Here is a 19,304-nt window from a genome sequence, read left to right on the forward strand (position 1 = left end):
AACCCGGGAGGCAGAGGTTGCAGCGAGCTGAGATCACACCACTGCACTCCAGCCTGGGCAACAGAGCAAGACTCCATCTCAAAAAAAAAAAAAAATAGCTTAAAGCCACTGTTATCTAGGAGGAGGTTTTGGCCAGGTGCAGTGGCTCACACCTGTAATCCCAGCACTTTGGGAGGCCGAGGCGGGTGGATCACGAGGTCAGGAGTTCGAGACAAGCCTGGCCAATATGGTAAAACCCTGTCTCTACTAAAAATACAAAAATTAGCTGGGCCTGGTGGCGTGTGCCTGTAGTCCCAGCTACTCGGGAGGCTGAGGCAGAAGAATCACTTGAACCCAGGGGCGGAGGTTGCAGTGAGCCAAGATCGTGCCACTGCACTCCAGCCTGGGCGACAGAGCGAGACTCCGTCTCAAAAAAGAAAATAAAAAAAGGCCAGGCGTGGTGGCTTATGCCTGTAATCTCAGCACTTTGGGAGGCCGAGGCGGGTGGATCACTTGAGGTCAAGAGTTTGAGACCAGCCTGGCCAACATGGTGAAATCCTGTCTCTTAAAAATACAAAAATTAGCCAGGCATGGTGGCTCATGCCTAAAATCCCAGTTACTCAGGAGCCTGAGGCAGAAGAATCGCTTGAACCTGGGAGGCAGAGGTTGCAGTGAGCCGAGCTCACACCACTGCACTCCAGCCTGGGCAACAGAGCAACACTCCATCTCAGAAAAAAAAAAAAAAAAGTGCTTAATGCTGCTGTTATCTAGAAGGAGGTTTCAGCCGTGCCCAGTGGCTCACGCCTGTAATCCCAGCACTTTGGAAGGCCGAGGCAGGCAGATCATGAGGTCAGGAGATTGAGACCATCCTGGCTAACACGGTGAAACCCTGTCTCTACTAAAAATGCAAAAATTAGCCAGGTGTGGTGGCACACACCTGTAGTCCCAGCTACTCAGGAGGCTGAGGAAGGAGAATTGCATGAACCCAGGAGGCGGAGGTTGCAGTGAGCCAAGATAGTGCCACTGCACTCCAGCCTGGGCAACACAGCCAGACTCCGTCTCAAAAGAAAAAAAAAAGAAGAAGGAGGTTTCAGCATCATAGAGCCGCATCTCTGTAGAATGGACACGTGTTTCACTCATGCTGCAGCACTAGGAGACAGCCACATTAGCAATCCATACCCCATCTGCATGAGAAAGCCTGGGTTCAGTGTTTCCAACCCTAGATGTGCAGCTGGAACCACTGATTAAATTGTCCCATAGGCAGCAGGCACCAGTCTTCGAGGGGCTGCTTTGATGAATTCTGCTAGTATATTTCCCTTGAAATGGACCCAAATTATAACCTAGCCCAGTATGAAAAGGCGCTGCTTTAGAACAACCCATTATTTTTCATTATTCATCGTTCTTTCATCAACTTGGAACTCCAAGCTTGTCTCTAGGCTGTCAGGCTCTCTTCCAAGCCAGCATCAGACCCCTATCACTGAAATCAGTGCAGAATGGGCTTTTGATGGACGAAACTCCAGTTATAAGTGACAGAAAACAATGTAGCATCCAAGCCTCTTCTTTTTTTTTTTTTTCCAGAGATGAGGTCTTGCTCTGCCGCCCAGGCTAGAGTGGTGCAGTGGTGTGATCACGGCTCACTGCAGCCTCAAATTCCTAGGTGCGAGTGTTCCTCCCACCTCAGCCTCCAGAGTAGCCGGGACCACAGGCATGTCACACCATTCCCGGGTAATTTTTTAAATTATTATTTTGGTAGAGGCAGGGTCTTGCTTTGTTACCCAGGCAGGTCTCAAACTCCTGGCCTCAAGCAATACTCCCACCTCAGCTTCCCAAAGTGCTGGGATTACAGGTGTGAGCCACCGCACCATGCCTCTCTTATTTTTATTATTTATTGATTGATATTTTTTTTTAGACGTAGTCTCGTTCTGTTGCCCAGGCTGGAGTGCAGTGGCATGATCTTGACTCATTGCAACCTCTGCCTCCTGGGTTCAAGCAATTCTCCTGCCTCAGCCTCCTGAGTAGCTGGGACTGTAGGCGCCCACCACCAGGCCCGGCTAATTTTTTTGTATTTTTAGTGGAGGCTGGGTTTCACCATGTTAGTCAGGCTGATCTTGAACTCCTAACCTCAAATGATCACCCACCTTGGCCTCCCAAAGTGCTGGGATCACAGGCATGAGCCACCGCACCCAGCCCTGCCTCTCTTCTTTTAAACCCATATGTAACTACCTGGAACCAGCGGCTGGAGGACCAGCAGGCCTGGCCCTTGTGATGCCAGCGGGCAGAGCCCTCTGCTCCAGGCTGATGACACCATCTGCCACCTCCACCAAAGGGCTGGGGAAGCAGCTGGAGCTGTGGCTGAGTCACTGTTGGAGCAGCTGAGCGTCACCTATGCTACAACTGATTTCACAGCATTTGACAAACATCACCCCACAGAAAATGAACCTCACTGAGTTTCCCTGTCCAACAGGTTAATTCAGTAACTCAGGGCATTAGGAAGCTAATCCCCCCTGGTAGACTCAAAGCCACTGTTCGAGTCAAAACCCCAAATTCTAAGGGCTCTTGCAAGGTTGGGGCCATGGGTTAGAACCAGGCACCTTTTCATTTTTCGTGGACAGTGGTATCGTTTGTGAGATGTGGCCGTGATTGGGAGGCAGCCGAAGAGCTGTGAGGTCTCCTCCTTAAGCACAACTCCCAGGCCTGTGAGGGGCTTCGCACGGTCACCCAGGCTTCCCCAGCACCTGCCCAGCGAGCCTGGGACCAACAGGGTTCCACTCTCAGGGAGGCAGGCGGGCGCCTCCGAGGCCACACGGGGTTTCTAAGGGACAAGCTTCTTGGGCAGCCGTGCTTTGGGCACCGCAGCACCTGCCCAGCATCCTGGATGGTGGCTGGAAATGATATCCTGGAGAAACAACTTCCTCAAAGGGAAATGAGTTCGTGTTTTCTAGAGTGAAAGTTCCTCCCCGGACAAAGCTGAGACCTGCACTGGCTTTGAGTGACTAAATGTCTTTCTGGGAGGCTTTGACTCACTGGGTCACGTGGAATGGGCAGTGCCCTAGGCTGCAGGGCTTCTCTGACATCCTGGAACCAGCCTGTGCTTCCTTCCCCACATTGCAGAGCGCACCTGCGGTGCCCGTTCCGTTCCCTCCGGGCTGTGCATCCTCCCCTTCCCTTCCTGGTCCCACTGGCAGCCTGCCACCTGTGCCAGGACAAACAGCAGCATAGGGATGCCCTTTCCTGTCGCCATCCAGGGCAGAGCTCACCATCTTCTCGGTACTCCTGCAGACACCAGCCACACGTGTGCAGACGTGCATGGCTATTTGCTGACCTGTCTTCCCACCGTTCAGAAAACAAAAACCCGGGAAGCTCACTGCAAGAGTTGTTCCTGGGCTTCAATTCCTGGACCTGGCACCTGGCGCACAGTAGGTGCACAAGCAAATACCTGAGTGAACGAATAGATGTCACCCCTTTGGGGATCACGTGGAAACCCCGGAAGTCAAGGCCCCAGTTTGGTCCCATCCAGCTGAAAACAGGTGTAAATAATGCAGGCTAAGACCAGCAGAGAGAAAATCTGCAGCTTAATTGGTCCTTTGCTTTGTTGAGCTAGATTCAGCTGAGTCAGGAAATCCTTCATGATGGCAATACGGGCTTGGGGCAAGCTGGACCACACAACTCACTCTCTCAACACAGACCTTGGAGGTTGAAAGTGAAAACAGTGCACTGTCCTCACAACGGGGGAAAGGAGGGGAACGGTATGTGGGACCCCCTGTACTAGCCTTACAACTTCCTGTGAATTTTCATTTCAAAATAAAAGGTTACAATGTACAGCGAGGATCTATGGAAGCCTTGGGGAGGCAGGTGTCAGTTCCATATGACAGCCTTTCTGACAAAGCTGTCTGAAAATGGAATAGGGATGCTTTAAAAACAGCCCTCACTCCCTAGAATCACACAGCTGACCATAGCCACCCCCTCAAGCTGACAGTGTCCTTCAGCAGCGAGGGCCCAGCTCTGGGGCCAGATTGCCTGGGTTCAAATCCCAGCCCTAAAAGTTATCTTATTCTACTATCTTGGACAAGTTATTTCATTTCTACAAGTCTTTACTTCTGCATTAAAAAATGGCAGCTAGGCCAGGCACAGTGGCTCACGCCTATAATACCAACAATTCAGATGCTGAAGCAGGGTGATCACTTGAGCCCAGGAGTTTGAGACCAACCTGGGCAACAAAGTGAGATCCCATCTAAACAAAAAAAAAATTTTCAATTAACCGGGTTTGATGGCATGTGCCTGTAGTCCCAGCTACTTGGGAGGCTAAGGTGGGAGGTTCACCTGAACACAAGAATTTGAGGTTGCAGTGAGCTATGGTCATTCCACTGCACTCCAGCCTGGGAGAGCAAGGCCTTGTCTCAAAAAAAAAAAAAAAAAGTAGATAAAACCACATGAGACTTTATTGGCAATTGTGAGTTATTGTTTTCACATGGCGATAGCCTGCAATGGGGTCCCCAGTTTGGCTTGCTGGTCTCTTCTGGGCGGCAGGCACTGCTGTCTCTACTTTCCAGGGTGGCAGTTGGCCCGAGGGGCTCTAACCTGCCATTGGAACCTCACCCACAGCCCAGAAGCCTCCATTCACAACCCTTCCCAGACTCCACTCCGACTTTCAGAGAACCTGAAAAACGGACACATGGACACGTATCTGAAAGAAAGTCTAGGCAGTTGCGCTTAGACAAGGGCCTACGGCTTTATTAACAGATGTCGAGGAAGCTTTCAGGTGCTGGCAGCCATGAGGGTCTGGTTTTAAGAATGGCCTTTAAGGAAAAGCCGTGGCAGGCGGGCTGAGAGGGGCGACTCCAGCTCAGCCCTGCCCACAGCACAGGCTGACAGAAGCCGAGATCCACATCACCGCCTGGCGTGCAGAGGAGTTGAAGACAAAACCATCTTTTTCCAGCTTCTCTACAAAGCCAATTACTAAGCAACAGTTATTAAAGTGAAGTATCCATTTACAGACTGGCACAAATATCAAAAATAAGCAGCTTAGATGAATACAGAGGCTGGAGTGCACTTTCTGCTAACAAAACCCACTGTGATACTCTCCAAGTCTAGAGGGAAAAGTCTATCTCAGGCCAACTCAGATGTGACGGAAACAAGTGGGTCTGAAGTGCATTTCCAGTTGTTTCTACCCGGAAGGAGCCCGGATGATACAAACAGGTCTGGGGTTCGCAGCTCTGGCAAGCGCCCAGAGACAACTGCATCTCTGCCAGGACGCTCATCCTCACTGTGGTTGTCTGGGCAGATGGCTGTTGGCAGGCTAAGGACGACGATGAAAAACGGACAATATTTTAAAAACCCCGTAGGGTCCACAGCAGTGTTTGAAATGACAGGCTTTTTATTTCTCAGGAACAGCCGAGATGACCTCCAGAGGTTTCCAACGAAGCTGTAACAATCCACCCTGCAGCTCTATGACAGGGAGGAGGGCGAATCAAATCCATCATCTTACGCCAGACTTCAGCCCTGTGGGAGCTGCTGCCTCCAAAGAAAGCAGGGACCTGGGCGGACTGCATCCCTCCCCCGTGTGGAGAACGTGACAGATGTGAAGGTCAGGCTGACAGACACACAGCCTGCAGCAGCCTAGCCAGTCCCCCACAGCATCGAGCCAAGTCATTTAAAAAGGATTCAGGCCACTGCCTTTTTCTGAGGGAGGAGCGGCCAGCATGTGCCCCACGGCTCACTGGGCCTGTCTAATCACACAGCAGTGGCAAAAGGAGTATCTGCCAGATGCTTCCTATCACTCTATTCTGTCTCCACATCCACCTGAAGTTCACCCCGTTTCCCCAATGACTTAGAATGGCTTTGTGCTTAGTTTTAATTGTAGTTTGTGCTATTCTGTGAATTAACAATTCAAACAAAATAAGAAAGCCATGTTGTTAAACAGTAGAGGAGCCGGGGACTCTGTCTCCATTTCCTCCTCATCACACACAAGTCATGCATCTACCAAAAAAAAAAAAAAAAATTGTCTTCTGAGGCAGCACAGGTGTGACAGACGAGGAACTTGCAGCTCAGATTCAATGGGCACCTGCCAAGTCCACACTCAGGACTCTGTGACAGCCTCAGCAACATGAGGTCCAGACACATTCACTGTGGAAGGCTCTGCCCACGCGAACAAAGCCGTCAGCTCTAGCAAAAGGGACACCGCCTTCTTCCTCCCCCACTTCTCACCTGGTAAGTCCGGGAATCAAGACAGCAAAAATGAGCCCCCCAAAAAGTGAGAGAGAAGCAGTCACTGTTATCAGCAGCACCCACTGCGCAGGTAGAAGCACCTCTGGTGCCACTTTCAAGACAAAACAAGAGTACAGTTGAAACATCTAATTTGAAAATGTTGATCTCCTTTCCTACGACATTGCTAAGGGTCCCGCAGGAAGGCTGGTGGCACCAGGGAATAAACCCTGGAAGTGGTGCAGCCACTCTGGGACCAGGCAGCTCCGGCCAGAGGCCTCAATCCATGGCAGCCAGCTGCTCAATGGCACAGCGCACTTTCTTCGCAGTTTCCTCAAATTCTTTCTTCTTATTGTTGGTTTCCTTTGCCTGGAAATAAAGAATAGACACATGACACTGAAACCAGAGCTTCCCAGTCACATCCTGTAGATAAGATGACAAACGAAAAAATAATCAGGGAACACTGAGAGAGCACCTAAATGAACTGGGCACTGGGCTGGGCAGATTCCCAGCTGCCTGAGACAAACATCCTGATTCAGCTCAACTCCCTCTCGTTGAAGCTGCCTCCTAATCATCGAATAACAGAAAACACTGACGGAGTGCTTGGTATGCACCCAGCACCACTCCACCTGCTTCGTTCCTTTAACTGATTTATGTTCAGTGATCCGCGGTGGGTGCTCCCATATCTCTACTATACAGGCGAGGAAACCGAGGTCCAGGCTGAAGGAGCCACTCAAAGTACCCAGCTAGTCTAGGCAGAGCTCTGCTCTTAACCACTGCCCTACCTTTCTCCTGAAACTCCTGGAGGAAAGTCCAGAGCCTTCCTCTTCATGTCCAGTTAAACAGACCCTGGCAAACATCACGCTCCTCCTCAAAGAGAAATTCTTTTGCTTCCAGTCCCTCCCTGAATCTGGCCTCCAATTTTTTCATTCTGCTAACAGAGCTCTCTCCTAAGGGGCAAATGACAATCACATTAGCAAATCCAGGGACACCCTTCCCTATCATATTTTTTATAAACCCTAACTCCTCTACTACATTAAAAAACAGACCTTTATTGGGTTAAATTTGTTTGCTGACAGAGGTTAACTTAAAAACAATTACTTTTGAGACGGACTTTTGCTTTTGTAGCCTAGGCTGGAGTGCAAAGGCACGATCTCGGCTCACCGCAACCTCTGCCTCCCGGGTTCAAGAGATTCTCCTGCCTCAGCCTCCCGAGTAGCTGGGACTACAGGCATGCGCCACTACCCCGGCTAATTTTGTATTTTTAGTAGAGATGGGGTCTCTCCATGTTGGTCAGGATGGTCTGGAACTCATGATCTCATGTGATCTGCCCGCCACGGCCACCCAAAGTGCTGGGATTATAGGTGTGAGCCACTGTGCCTGGCCAAAAAATTACTTTTCAATATGTACTTTATATATCCTAATATATCCTAAGTTTTATCTCATGTATAATAATTTGTCATTTATTTTTATATAAATTTATAATTTATAAATTATTAATCAAAAGAAAATTCAATTTAAAAATAATAAATTGATAAGAAAAAAGAAAATGGTGCACCATTTGCTTTTTTTTTTTTTTTTTTTTTTTTAGAGACAGGTTCTCGCTCTGTCACCCAGGCTGGAATGCAGTGGCAAGATCATGGCTTACTGCAGCTTTGACCTCCAAGGCTCAAAGTGATCCTCCCACCTCAGCCTCCTGAGTAGTTGAGACTACAGGCACGTGCCACCATGCCTGGCTAATTTTTTGTGTATTTTTTGAAGAGATGAGGTCTGGCCACATTGCCCAGGCTCGCCTCAAAACTCCTGGGCTCAATCAATCCTCCTGCCTTGGCCTCTCAAAGTCCTGGGATTCAGGCACAAGCCACTGCACCTGGCCCAACAGCGCACTTTTAATGGACTGTGATGGACAACTCTGCAGTCCCAGGGAGCCTCACCTTTACTGATATGGAAAGATAACCATGGCTTTTAAAATATATATATACACATAGATTATTCAGTTTCTTCTTCTCTTTCAAAAAAGCCTAAAATTAACGAAGCTCCTTAGCACACATGCTATAATTTAACCACCCCAATGTGGAGGTCAATATCTCCATTTTATACATTTTTCCACTAAAGGGAGGGGCGAAGCAAACACAACTCTCGCTATTGAAAAACAAAACAGGCCGGGCACGCTGGCTCATGCCTGTAATCCCAGCACTTTGGGAGGCCGAGGCGGGCGGATCACGAGGTCAGGAGATTGAGACCATCCTGGCTAACACGGTGAAACCCCATCTCTACTAAATATAAAAAAATTGGCCGGGCATGGTGGCGGGCACCTGTAGTCCCAGCTACTTGGGAGGCTGAGGCAGGAGAATGGAGTGACCCTGGGAGGCGGAGCTTGCCATCAGCCGAGATCACGCCACTGCACTCCAGCTTAGGCGACAGAGTGAGATTCCGTCTCAAAAAAAAGACAAAAAAAATCTAAAATCAGCCAGGCATGGTGGCATGTGCCTGTAGTCCCAGCTACTAGGAGGCTGAGGCAGGAGGATCGCTTGAGTCCAGGAGGTCGAGGCTACGGTGAGCTGTGATTGCGCCACTGAACTCCAGCCTGAGCAACAGAGCAAGACGCTGCCAATGAAAACAAACAGAAAACTCCTGCCGCCCAGGTCTACAACTCGCCTCCTTCTAGTGCTTCGTTTTGTCCTCATCACAAGTATTTACCAAGTAAACTCGTACGAAGAACTAAGTTGTTCTGTTTATTTCCACATTAAATTTATTCCCTGATCGATTTTCACACTGGTTCTAATTTATTTCATTGTTCCAAAAGCTAAGCACCGAGGCAGCAGCAGGAACAAGAATCAGCACCCAGTGTATCGCCCTGGATGGCCAGGCCTCAGCTTCCACAGCAGCGCCCTCCTGGCACCCTGGCAAGGCAGCAGACAGGGGCATCCTGCCATCAAATCTGGGATCTCAGGAATCCCCAGCATCAGCAGCAACAGCATCCTTGTCTTCAGGATTTGTATAGCACAACACACGCACCTGTGGTCCCAGCTACTTGGGAGGATGAGGTGGGAGAATCATTTGAGCCCAGGGGGTCGAGGCTGAGGTGAGCCAAGATCACACCACTGCACTCAGCCTGGGTGACAGAGTAAGACCCTGTCTCAAAAAAAAAAAGATTATATTGTTTCAGAATTAAAGTAATAAAAACAAATCCATAAAAGCATTCTGTATTCTGAATTGAGGAAAACTAAAAAACAGTCCAAAATAAAAGCCAAGCAGTTTTTAAAATCTCCCCACTTATCTCCCAGGCTGGAATGTCTCCCCTCATTCCAGTGAGGCTGGGTCTGACTATCAGGAGACGGAGACCGAGGGGTCTCCTGGGGGCTGAGGCCTCTACTTCTGCCTCCTGCTCCTTCAGCTCACACATCCTGAAAGTCTACTGTTCTTTTCTTTTTTTTTTTTTTTTGAGACGGAGTCTCGCTCTGTGGCCCAGGCTGGAGTACAGTGGCGCGATCTCGGCTCGCTGCAAGCTCTGCCTCCCGGGTTCACGCCATTCTCCTGCCTCAGCCTCCCGAGTAGCTGGGACTACAGGCGCCTGCCACCACGCCCGGCTAATTTTTTGTAGTTTTAGTAGAGACGGGGTTTCACCGTGCTAGCAAGGATGGTCTCGATCTCCTGACCTTGTGATCTGCCCGCCTCGGCCTCCCAAAGTGCTGGGATTACAGGCGTGAGCCACCACGCGTGGCCCTGAAAGTCTACTTTTCTTAATCACATCTTCCAACAGGTGAGTCGACTTCCCCTACCAGACTGCATCTTCATTCCTGTAACCCTAGAGCAGAGCACCCCGCAGCGTCCACCAGCACTTCAGGGCTTTCTGGAACTGGATGGTATCAGATTTCAGTTGCTCTGTTTGTAAGGGCAACAACCCTGTCTTTCTCAGCGCTCTGGGACCTGGTTTCCAGCTCACGCCTCCACATCCACCCTGCTCCTCCCCTGTGCCCATGATGGTTCCAGGCACACAAGCTGCTCCTTGTCTAAAACAGGGCTTGGCAAGCAAGGGCCTGTTGGCCAAATCCATCCAGCCCCTCGTGGCCTTTTTTTGTCCAGCCCACGGACTAAGAATGCTTTTTATGTTTCTAAAAGGTCGTGAAAAACTACAACAAGACAATATGCAACACAGACTTTGACCCACGAGAGCTAAGAGATGGTCTATGGCACACTACAGAAAAGCTGACTGACCCCTGACCCGGAAAAAGATGATCCCCAGCCCATTTTCCGGTTCCCACACTGCAGCTCCCACAACCTCAACCAGGTGACAAGCTCTCTCACAGCATGCTTCACCCACAACTGGCCTCTTCCCTCTTCTTGACAAAACGCAATCTTAGTCCTTAGCACTTAAAAGCCACTATATTGAGGCCAGGCGTGGTGGTTCACGCCTGTAATCCCAGCACTTTGGGAGGCCAAGACGGGCAGATAACTTGAGGCCAGGAGTTCGAGACCAGCTTAGCCAACATGGGAAAACCCTGTCTCTACTAAAAATATAAAAGTTAGCTGGGCCTGGTGGCACACACCTATAATCTCAGCTACTTGGGAGCCTGAGGCACGACAATCGCTTGAACCTGGGAGGTGGAGGTCGCAGTGAGCCAAGGTCGCACCACCAACGCTCCAGCCTGGGCGACTGAGTGACACTCTGTCTCAAATTAAAATAAAGCCACACATAAGGACAGAATTATTTTACGCTGATCTCTACAAAGGAATACAATTTTAAAGCTGAAAAGGAACCTGAGAAACCATGGGATAGGGGGTCTAACCTCTATTTAGCAAGGAAAGCATGATCACGACTGGCTTAAACTCAAAGTCTGCAAGTGGCAGAGACAGAACTATGACGTCTCCTGACTCTCCACCCAGGGCTTTGCTACAAGGATATGGAATCCCCCAGTACTTATTCTGTGTGGGACTGCCAGACTTAGCAAATAAGAATATAAGACGCCCAGGCCGGGCACAGTAGATCACACCTGTAATCCCAGCGCTTTGGGAGGCCGAGGCAGGCAGATCACTTGAGGTCAGGAGTTTGAGACCAGCCTGGCCAACATGATGAAACCCGGTCTCTACTAAAAATACCAAAAAAAATTAGCCGGGCGTGGTGGCGGGCGCCTGCAGTCCCAGCTACTCAGGAGGCTGAGGCAGGAGAATGGCGCGAACCCAGGAGGCAGAGCTTGTAGTGAGCCGAGATCGTGCCACTGCACTCCAGCCTGGGTGACACAGCAAGGCTCTGTCTCAAAAAATAAAAATAAAAAAAATTTTAAAAAGGCCAGGCATGTGGCTCATGCCTGTAATCCCAGCACTCTGGGAGGCTAAAGCGGGCAGATCACGAGGTCAGGAGTTTGAGACCAGCTTGGCCCGCATGGTGAAACCCCGTCTACTAAAAATACAAAAATTAGCCAGGCATGGTGGTGCGTGCCTGTAGTCCCAGCTACTCGGGAGGCTGAGGCAGGAGAATTGCTTGACCCCGGGAGGCAGAGGTTGCAGTGAGCCGAGATCACACCATCACACTCCAGCCTGGGTGACAAAGTGAGACTCCATCTCAAATAAAAAGCCCAGTTACATTTCAACTTCAGATAAATGACTAAGTTTCTAGTAAATACTGACACAAAATGTGGGATTTACTTATACTTATACCAGCCACACTCCAGGAGCTTTAAAATCACACAGACATCCTAGGGGCTTTAAAAATGATTCCTAGCTGGGCACGGTGGCTCATGCCTGTAATCTCAGCACTGTGGGAGGCCAAGGCAAAAGGATCCCTTGAGCTCAGGAGTTCAAGACCAGCCTGGAAAACATAGGGAACCCTCATCTCTACGAAAATAAATAAATAAATAAATAAATAAATAAATAAGCCGGGCATGGTGGCGGGCGCCTGTAGTCCCAGCTACTCGTGAGGCTGAGGCAGGAGAATGGCTTGAACCCAGGGGGCGGAGCTTGCAGTGAGCTGAGATCACGTCACTGCACTCCAGCCTGGGCGACAGAGCAAGACTCCATTTCAAATAAATAAATAAATAAATTTAAAAATAAAAATACTTCCTGAGGCCAGGTGTGGTGGCTCACACCTGTAATCTCAGCACTTTGGGAGGCTGAGGCGGGTGGATCACCTGAGGTCAGGAGTTCAAGACCAGCCTGGCCAACATGGTGAAACCTCGTCTCTACCAAAAATACAAAAATTACCTGGGTATGGTGGCACATGCCTGTAATCCCGGCTACTTGGGAGGCTGAAGCAGGCAAATCACTTGAGCCCAGGAGGCGGAGGTTGCAGTGAGCCAAGATTGCGCCACTCCACTCCAGCCTGGGTAACAGAGTGAAACTGTGTCTCAGAACAAAAAAAAAAAAAGCCAGGCGCAGTGGTTCACGCCTGTAATCCCAGCACTTTGGGAGGCCAAGGCGGGCGAATCATGAAGTCAGGAGTTCAAGAACAGCCTGGGCAATGTGGTGAAACCCCATCTCTACTAAAAATACAAAAATTAGCTGGGTGTGGTGGCACGTGCCTGTAGTCCCAGCTACTTGGGAGGCTGAGGCAGGAGAATCACTTGAACCCGAGAGGCGGAGGTTGCAGTGAGCCAAGATTGCACCATTGCACTCCAGCCTGGGCAACAAGAGTAAAACTCTATCTCAGAAAAAAAAAAAAAAAATGCTTCCCGAGGAAAACAGAGTCCCTTTGAGGGACTAGGTAGTTTAGTGCTAAAGACATTGAACAGGGTTTGAACAGTTCTTATTCCCAATACATACAATTTTGTTCTTGGCTCTTTCTCTGTCCAGTTTCAAAAATTCACCAAGGGTTAATTCTTCAAACTGCTTCTTGACAGAAAGGAAAGCACAACCAGACGAATGCTTTTTATGTTCCTCTCTAGAAAAATCAAAACAACAGCGGAAAGGTAGCTGAAGGGATTAAAGAGGCAGTCCACTCCCCATGGGCCACCTCCCCACGCCCTCCACAGGCACACCCTGCTCTGCCTCAGGAGTAAGACATCAAGTCTGAAGTTGATGGCATCAGTGCTTTGCCCAAGCCACATTCCCATATGGCACCTCTTAGCGCCTTCTCTCTCCCTCTGGACATCTCCCCCCACATCTGTGTGGCTAATGTATCCATTTCATCTGGACTTCTTTAGCAATTAGTTGGAAAAGTGTTACATGGTATATGTCCAAAGGAATTACATGTCAAATCCCTCCAACATTCTCAAGGAGCTGTTTGAAGTCATTTCATTTCACTTGGAATTGTTATGTAATCCACTGTAAGGATTTTTTTTTTTTTTTTTTCTGAGACGGAGTCTCGCTCTGTCGCCCAGGCTGGAGTGCAGTGGCGTGATCTCTGCTCACTGCAAGCTCCGCCTCCTGGGTTCACGCCATTCTCCTGCCTCAGCCTCCCCAGTAGCTGGGACTACAGGCGCCTGCTGCCACGCCCGGCTAATTTTTTTGTATTTTTAGTAGAGACGGGGTTTCACCGTGTTAGCTAGGATGGTCTCGATCTCCTGACCTCATGATCCGCCCACCTCGGCCTCCCAAAGTGCTAGGATTACAGGCGTGAGCCACCGCGCCCGGCCCACTGTAAGGATTAAGGGCAGAGAAGGGCATTATTGCCCAGGGTTCCCCAAGGGACCCCAGCTCATACTCATTTTCTGCTAGGGGAGTCTCCCTGCATAACTGATTATCACTGTTACCAGAACCATATTACAATGAAAACACGGCCACACAAAGTCCAAAAGGACAGCCAGTTGTAACTCTAATCTGAAAATATGATAACACTTATTCATTTTCAAGAAGAATGCCACTGATATTTTCCCAGTGATTACGGGGATGCAGTATAACCACCACAGCAAACATACTAAGAAAAAAAAAAAACAGCTACTCTCTTCTGGCCAACAAGAAAAACAACTGGGGTGATTCTCAAGGGGAAAAAAATTAAAGTTGTGGAAGCAACTGAATCTGACAGAAAAAAAGGTGAGAAAAGAATATGGCATTACAGCTTGGAAAGACAGATATCATCCGAATACAGAATTTCATTTTCATTAACTAGGCATCTTGAAGAAAAAAATCCAAAACAACACTGAAGTATATGCTTTCTTTCTTTTTTTTTTTTCAATTTTTTATTTTTATGACGGAGTCTTGCGCTGTTGCCGAGGCTGGAGTGCATTGGCATGATCTCGGCTCACTGCAACCTCCGCCTCCCAGGTTCAAGCGATTCTGCGCCTCAGCCTCCCGAGTAGCTGGGATTACAGGCGTGCGCCACCATGCCCAGCTAATTTTTGTATTTTTAGTAGAGACAGGGTTCCGCCATGTTGGCCAGGCTGGTCTCAAACTCCTGACCTCAGGTGATCCACCCGCCTCAGCCTCCCAAAGTGTGAAGTGCACACTTTCAAAGGGTAATTTTTGTGCTGTATGGGTTATATTTCAATTAAACTGTTTTTTAAAAAATCTCAAAAAAAGCACTTGGACATTCCTGGGAGTTCACAACAACAGGGTCTGCTAATGTATTCTGTTGAACATGAAAGGCATCAGGCATCTTACGTGAATGAGACTTTAACATCCACCCCAAGGGCATTTTGGTCAAATGAGATTTAATTAGGTTGTAAGCATCACCAAGGCACCAGCATAGAGAGAGGTATCCGTTCACAACAGCTGTTTAAGAAGCAGTGAGGCTGGAAAGCAACCCTCCCATACAAAGTGTCTTCACAACTCAAATCTTTGGACAGCTCAGTTCAAAACAAAGCCCGTCGAGGCTGGCCAGGGAAGACTTACATGGGGTCGTCATCTGGCTCCCAGCCTTCCAGCTCCTTGAAGCAGAAGAAACACTGGGCCAAGTCTGGCTCGTTCTCAGTGGGGCAGTGGATGAAGCCAGCCTCCGCCATCTGCAAGGGATAGCACAGCTCGTGAGTAGACTCGGCAGCCCGGAACCCCGAGGCCCAGCCACAAAGGCCTCGATGGGGACAAAGCAGGGAGGGGAGGGCGGCCCGGACCCAAGGGGCCCAGCCACAGTGGCCTCGCTGGGGACAGGACGGGGAGGGGAGGGCGGCTTGTACCCCCGAGGCCCAGTCACAGTGGCCTCGCTAGGGACAGGGCAAGGCGGGCCTGGGGGACCCCAGGAGGCCGAGCAGTCTCACCCGCTCCGGGGTGCAGGCGCAGCCCTCCAAGAAGGGCCAGTTCTTGAATGTAGAGATGCGGTGGTCCTTGAGAAAGGGCTGCCAGGCAGGGGGCAACGTCGGGGCACCCATGCCGCCGCCGCCACCTCTGCCAACGGGTCCCGCGATTCAAATCTGGCGGTTAATGGCGCGCCGCGGGGCATGTCGGGAGCGCACGCCCTCTTGGGCGGCCCACCCCCCGCGGCCTTCTGGGAGTAGAGGCTGGGCGGCGCGGGGTGTGCCGGGAGTTGTAGTCCTCCCGCCGCGTGGCTCTGCCCCTGGTCGCTGGGCACCCAGCGACTCCGCGCCAGCTCGTCTCTGCCCACACCTAGCGCCCCCTCGACTGCTTTCAAAGAGCGCGTGCAGGCCGGGTGCAATGGCTTATGCCTGTAATCCCAACACTTTGAGAGGCCTAGGCAGGAGCATCACTTGAGTCCTGGAGTTCAAGGCCAGCCTGGCCATCACGGTGAAACCTTGTCTCTACTAAAAATACAAAAATTAGCCAGGCGTGGTGGTGCATGCCTGTAATCCCAACTACTCGGGAGGCTGAGGCAGGAGAATCGCTTGAACCTGGGAGGCAGAGGTTGCAGTGAGCTGAGATTGTGCCATTGCACTCCAGCCTGGGCAACAAGAACAAAACTCAGTCTAAAAAAAAAACAACAAAAAAAGTCAGACAGGAGGGCTTAAAAGGGCGCCACCTCTGCAAAAAGCAACCACTCCAGATGGGCATGAAGGACAAATGGACAGGGGAGGGATGGAGCGCAGCAGACATCGCTGTCCCGGCGAGTACATCGTTGACTGCACGGCCTGGGTTTCCAGGAGGGCCACCTTCTGGAGTCAGGGGCCAGGGACTGGGCCACTACCGTGATAAGAAGACAAGGGAGCTGGGGAAAGCCCAGTGGAGGGTGGGGGCCTGTGCTCAGGGCAAACTCCTCCTTTCCGTTCGCAAAGCAGGGCGTCCCACCAACATGTAAGTCCTGCAGCCTATTAAAAAAAAAAAGTCAGTGTGTCCTCTGCTTTGGAACAGGGTGTTCTGGAGTCACTTCTGGAGCTGGGCATTAGAGGTTGGCACCTCTCACATCCGCTCACTTCTCTGGTTCTATGGCCAGAGATAAGAAGCCTGGCCCTATTAGCCCTCCAGCCCCACACAGGCCTGACGCCTCCACTCTCTTTTTCATTTTGGGGTGGGTTTATTTATTTATTTATTTATTTATTTTTGCAACCTCTCCCCACCCCCCCCACCCCGCTCCCATTCTTTAATACAGTAACTTTTTATTTTGATGTTTATTTATTTATTTGAAACTGAGTCTCGCTCTATCGCCCAGGCTGGAGTGCAGTGGCATGATCTCAGCTCACTGCAACCTCCTCCCCGCCGCGGGTTCAAGCTATTCTTCTGCCTCAGCCTCCCGAGTAGCTGGGATTACAGGCGCACACCACCACACCAGGCTAATTTTTGTATTTTTAGTAGAGACGGGGTTTCGCCATGTTTGCCAGGCTGGTCTCAAACACTTGACCTCAGGTGATCTGCCTGCCTCGGCCTCCCAAAGTGCTGAGATTACAGACGTGAGCCACTGTGCCTGGCCTGATGTCAATTTAAATAAAAGATAATTGCAAGAATAGTACAAAGAATACTCATATACCCTTCACCCAGATTTTCTGTTTATGTTTTGCTTATTCCTTCAACATTCACTCTCTGCTTCTTCCTCCCTTTCTCTCCTCCTCTCCCTCTCTCTTACCCTTTCCCTCTCTCTACTCCCCGCTCTCTTGCTGTCTCCTTCTCTGTCTCCTCTTTTCCTTTCTCTCTCCCTCTCCCTGACCTCCTTTCTCTCCCCCTCTCTCTCTCCCCTCATGTATATGAACACACATCCCTGTATGTGTATATATCATATGCATGTATATGTACATATATGGGTGGTTTACCTGAACCGTTTGTAAGTTGAAGGCATTACCACACTACCCCGAAATACTTCATTCTCTTACACAACCACAACACAATCATCAAAATCAGAAAACTTAACTTCGCTGCAGTTATCAAATCCAGTTGACTTTGGCAGGTTGCCCCTGGGTCCCGCTGATTGGCTCGCTAACTGGGCCCTGGCACCACCATGGCCTCTGCTGGGGTGGCCCCCGGGCACAGACCAAGGACGCATCACCTCCACTGGCAACCGCAGCAGTTGCCTGCCCTCAGGAGGGAGGACGGGAACAACTCCTTTTCACTTCTTTTTTTTTTTTTTTTTGAGACAGAGTCTCGCTCTGTCGCCAGGCTGGAGTGCAGTGCAGTGGCACAATCTCGGCTCACTGCAACCTCTGTCTCCTGGGTTCAAGCAATTCTCTGCCTCAGCCCCCCCAGTAGGTGGGATTACAGGTGCCCGCCACCATGCCCAGGTAATTTTTTTGTATTTTTAGTAGAGACAGATTTCACCACCTTGGCCAGGCTGGTATTGAACTCCTGACCTTGTGATCCACCGGCCTCAGCCTCCCAAAGTGCTGGGATTACAGGCATAAGCTACCACGCCCGGCCTAACTCCTTTTCACTTCCGCACACAATGTCATCAAATGCATGGACAAGGACAGCCCAGGTGTCCTCCTCGACCTGAACATCCTCAAAACCGAGTTCCGGGAGCTTCAAAAGCTCATGAGCACCGGGCCCCCAGCATCCTCCGGAGCCCGAGCAGCAGCTGCAGCCCCACAGCATCCGGGTGCAAGTTAGGACCAAAAGGGGCTTCTGCAAAAGTGCTGGAGTCTCTGCACATTTGAAATCCCCGAGAAGCAGAGTGAGGCTGACTTCAGGAATGGCTGAGAAAGACGGGGGAAGCAGTGGCCTGTGTGCCCCGACCCCCACACAGTCCCTTGGGGTGTGGTCCCTTTGGACCCCAGCTCTGACTTCAAGCCGCCTGGGGTGGGGCTGCTGTGCTGTGCCCAGCTTGAATATATCCACATGTCTAGACGCATAATAACTTGAGTGCCTGAAGGCGGGAGTCAGGATGGTCATGGAGACTGGGGAGTGGGTGGAGGATCCTCCCTGTCTCTGGGAAGGGGGCCATCTGTGGTGATTCTGGGCCCCATCGGCACATCTGAAGGTGCACCAGGAAAGGAGGGGCTGTTCTTTGCTTCCTTCCCCTCTCTTCTCCCACCCTGAGGTACGGTCAGTGTGTACCAAGTACATATCATTCCTGTGATCAGCAGGTGCATGAAATATTTGCACAGCATTCACCGGACATATTAGGCCTGCAGCGTGGACTTAATATGGTAAGAGAAGGCTGTGAGAGAACGAACATTGTTTTTGAAAGGGCAGAGGGGTCGGGCCGGGCACGGTGGCTCACACCTGTAATCCCAGGACTTTGGGAGGCTGGGGCGGGCAGATCTCGAGGTCAGGAGTTCGAGACCAGCCTGGCCAATATGGTGAAAGCCTATCTCTACTAAAAATACAAAAATTAGCCAGGTGTGGTGGTGCGCGCCTGTAGTCCCAGCTACTCAGGAGGCTGAGGCAGGAGAATCTCTTGAACCCAGGAGGTGGAGGTTGCAGTGAGCCGAGATTGCGCCACTGCACTCCAGCCTGGGCAACAGAGAGAGATTCTTTCTTGGAAAAAAAAAAAAAAAAAGAAAAAAGAGCCGGGCGCAGTGGCAGGTGCCTGTAGTCCCAGCTACTTGGGAGGCTGAGGCAGGAGAATGGCGTGAACCCGGGAGGCGGAGCTTGCAGTGAGCTGAGATCGCGTCACTGCACTCCAGCCTGGGCGACAGACAGCAAGACTCCGTCTCAAAAAAAAAAAAAAAAAAAAAAAAGGCAGAAGGGTCTTTTCCTCCCACAACAGTTGGATTCCTCTTATGTTTGAGCCCCAGTGAACAGAACTCTATCCGTGGGGGTGTCAGCCCCGAGCCCTGCTGGGCAGCCCGTCTCCAGGTTCCCCACCTCCTAGATTCTCCTTACCTTCTCCTCACCCCCTCCAACTCCTGCCACCTTTGGAGAGTGACCAAGCC

At 50.5% G+C, this 19,304-nt stretch overlaps 1 protein-coding gene across 3 annotated transcripts; it reads right to left on the reverse strand.

The window, feature by feature from the left end:
- Window positions 1-4,664: 4,664 nt before the first annotated feature.
- On the reverse strand, window positions 4,665-15,754 carry BIRC5 (baculoviral IAP repeat containing 5). 3 transcript variants are annotated; one of them, XR_004033394.1, is made up of 5 exons: window positions 15,309-15,754; window positions 14,947-15,056; window positions 12,940-13,057; window positions 6,966-7,130; window positions 4,665-6,549 (listed from the first exon to the last, which is right to left on the reverse strand). XR_004033394.1 is itself a non-coding variant. In XM_030828119.1 (4 exons), the coding sequence occupies exons 1-4, from the start codon at window positions 15,417-15,419 to the stop codon at window positions 6,460-6,462; spliced, it is 429 nt and encodes a 142-aa protein (XP_030683979.1). In that variant the 5' UTR covers window positions 15,420-15,754; the 3' UTR covers window positions 4,665-6,459. The 3 variants fall into 3 exon arrangements, 2 of the variants coding, with proteins under 2 accessions (XP_030683979.1, XP_030683981.1); XM_030828119.1 differs by lacking the exon at window positions 6,966-7,130; XM_030828121.1 differs by lacking the exons at window positions 6,966-7,130; window positions 12,940-13,057.
- Between the last annotated feature and the right edge of the window lie 3,550 nt (window positions 15,755-19,304).

The sequence above is a fragment of the Nomascus leucogenys genome, chromosome 14, assembly GCF_006542625.1.
Source record: "Nomascus leucogenys isolate Asia chromosome 14, Asia_NLE_v1, whole genome shotgun sequence".
Classification (NCBI taxonomy): domain Eukaryota; kingdom Metazoa; phylum Chordata; class Mammalia; order Primates; family Hylobatidae; genus Nomascus; species Nomascus leucogenys.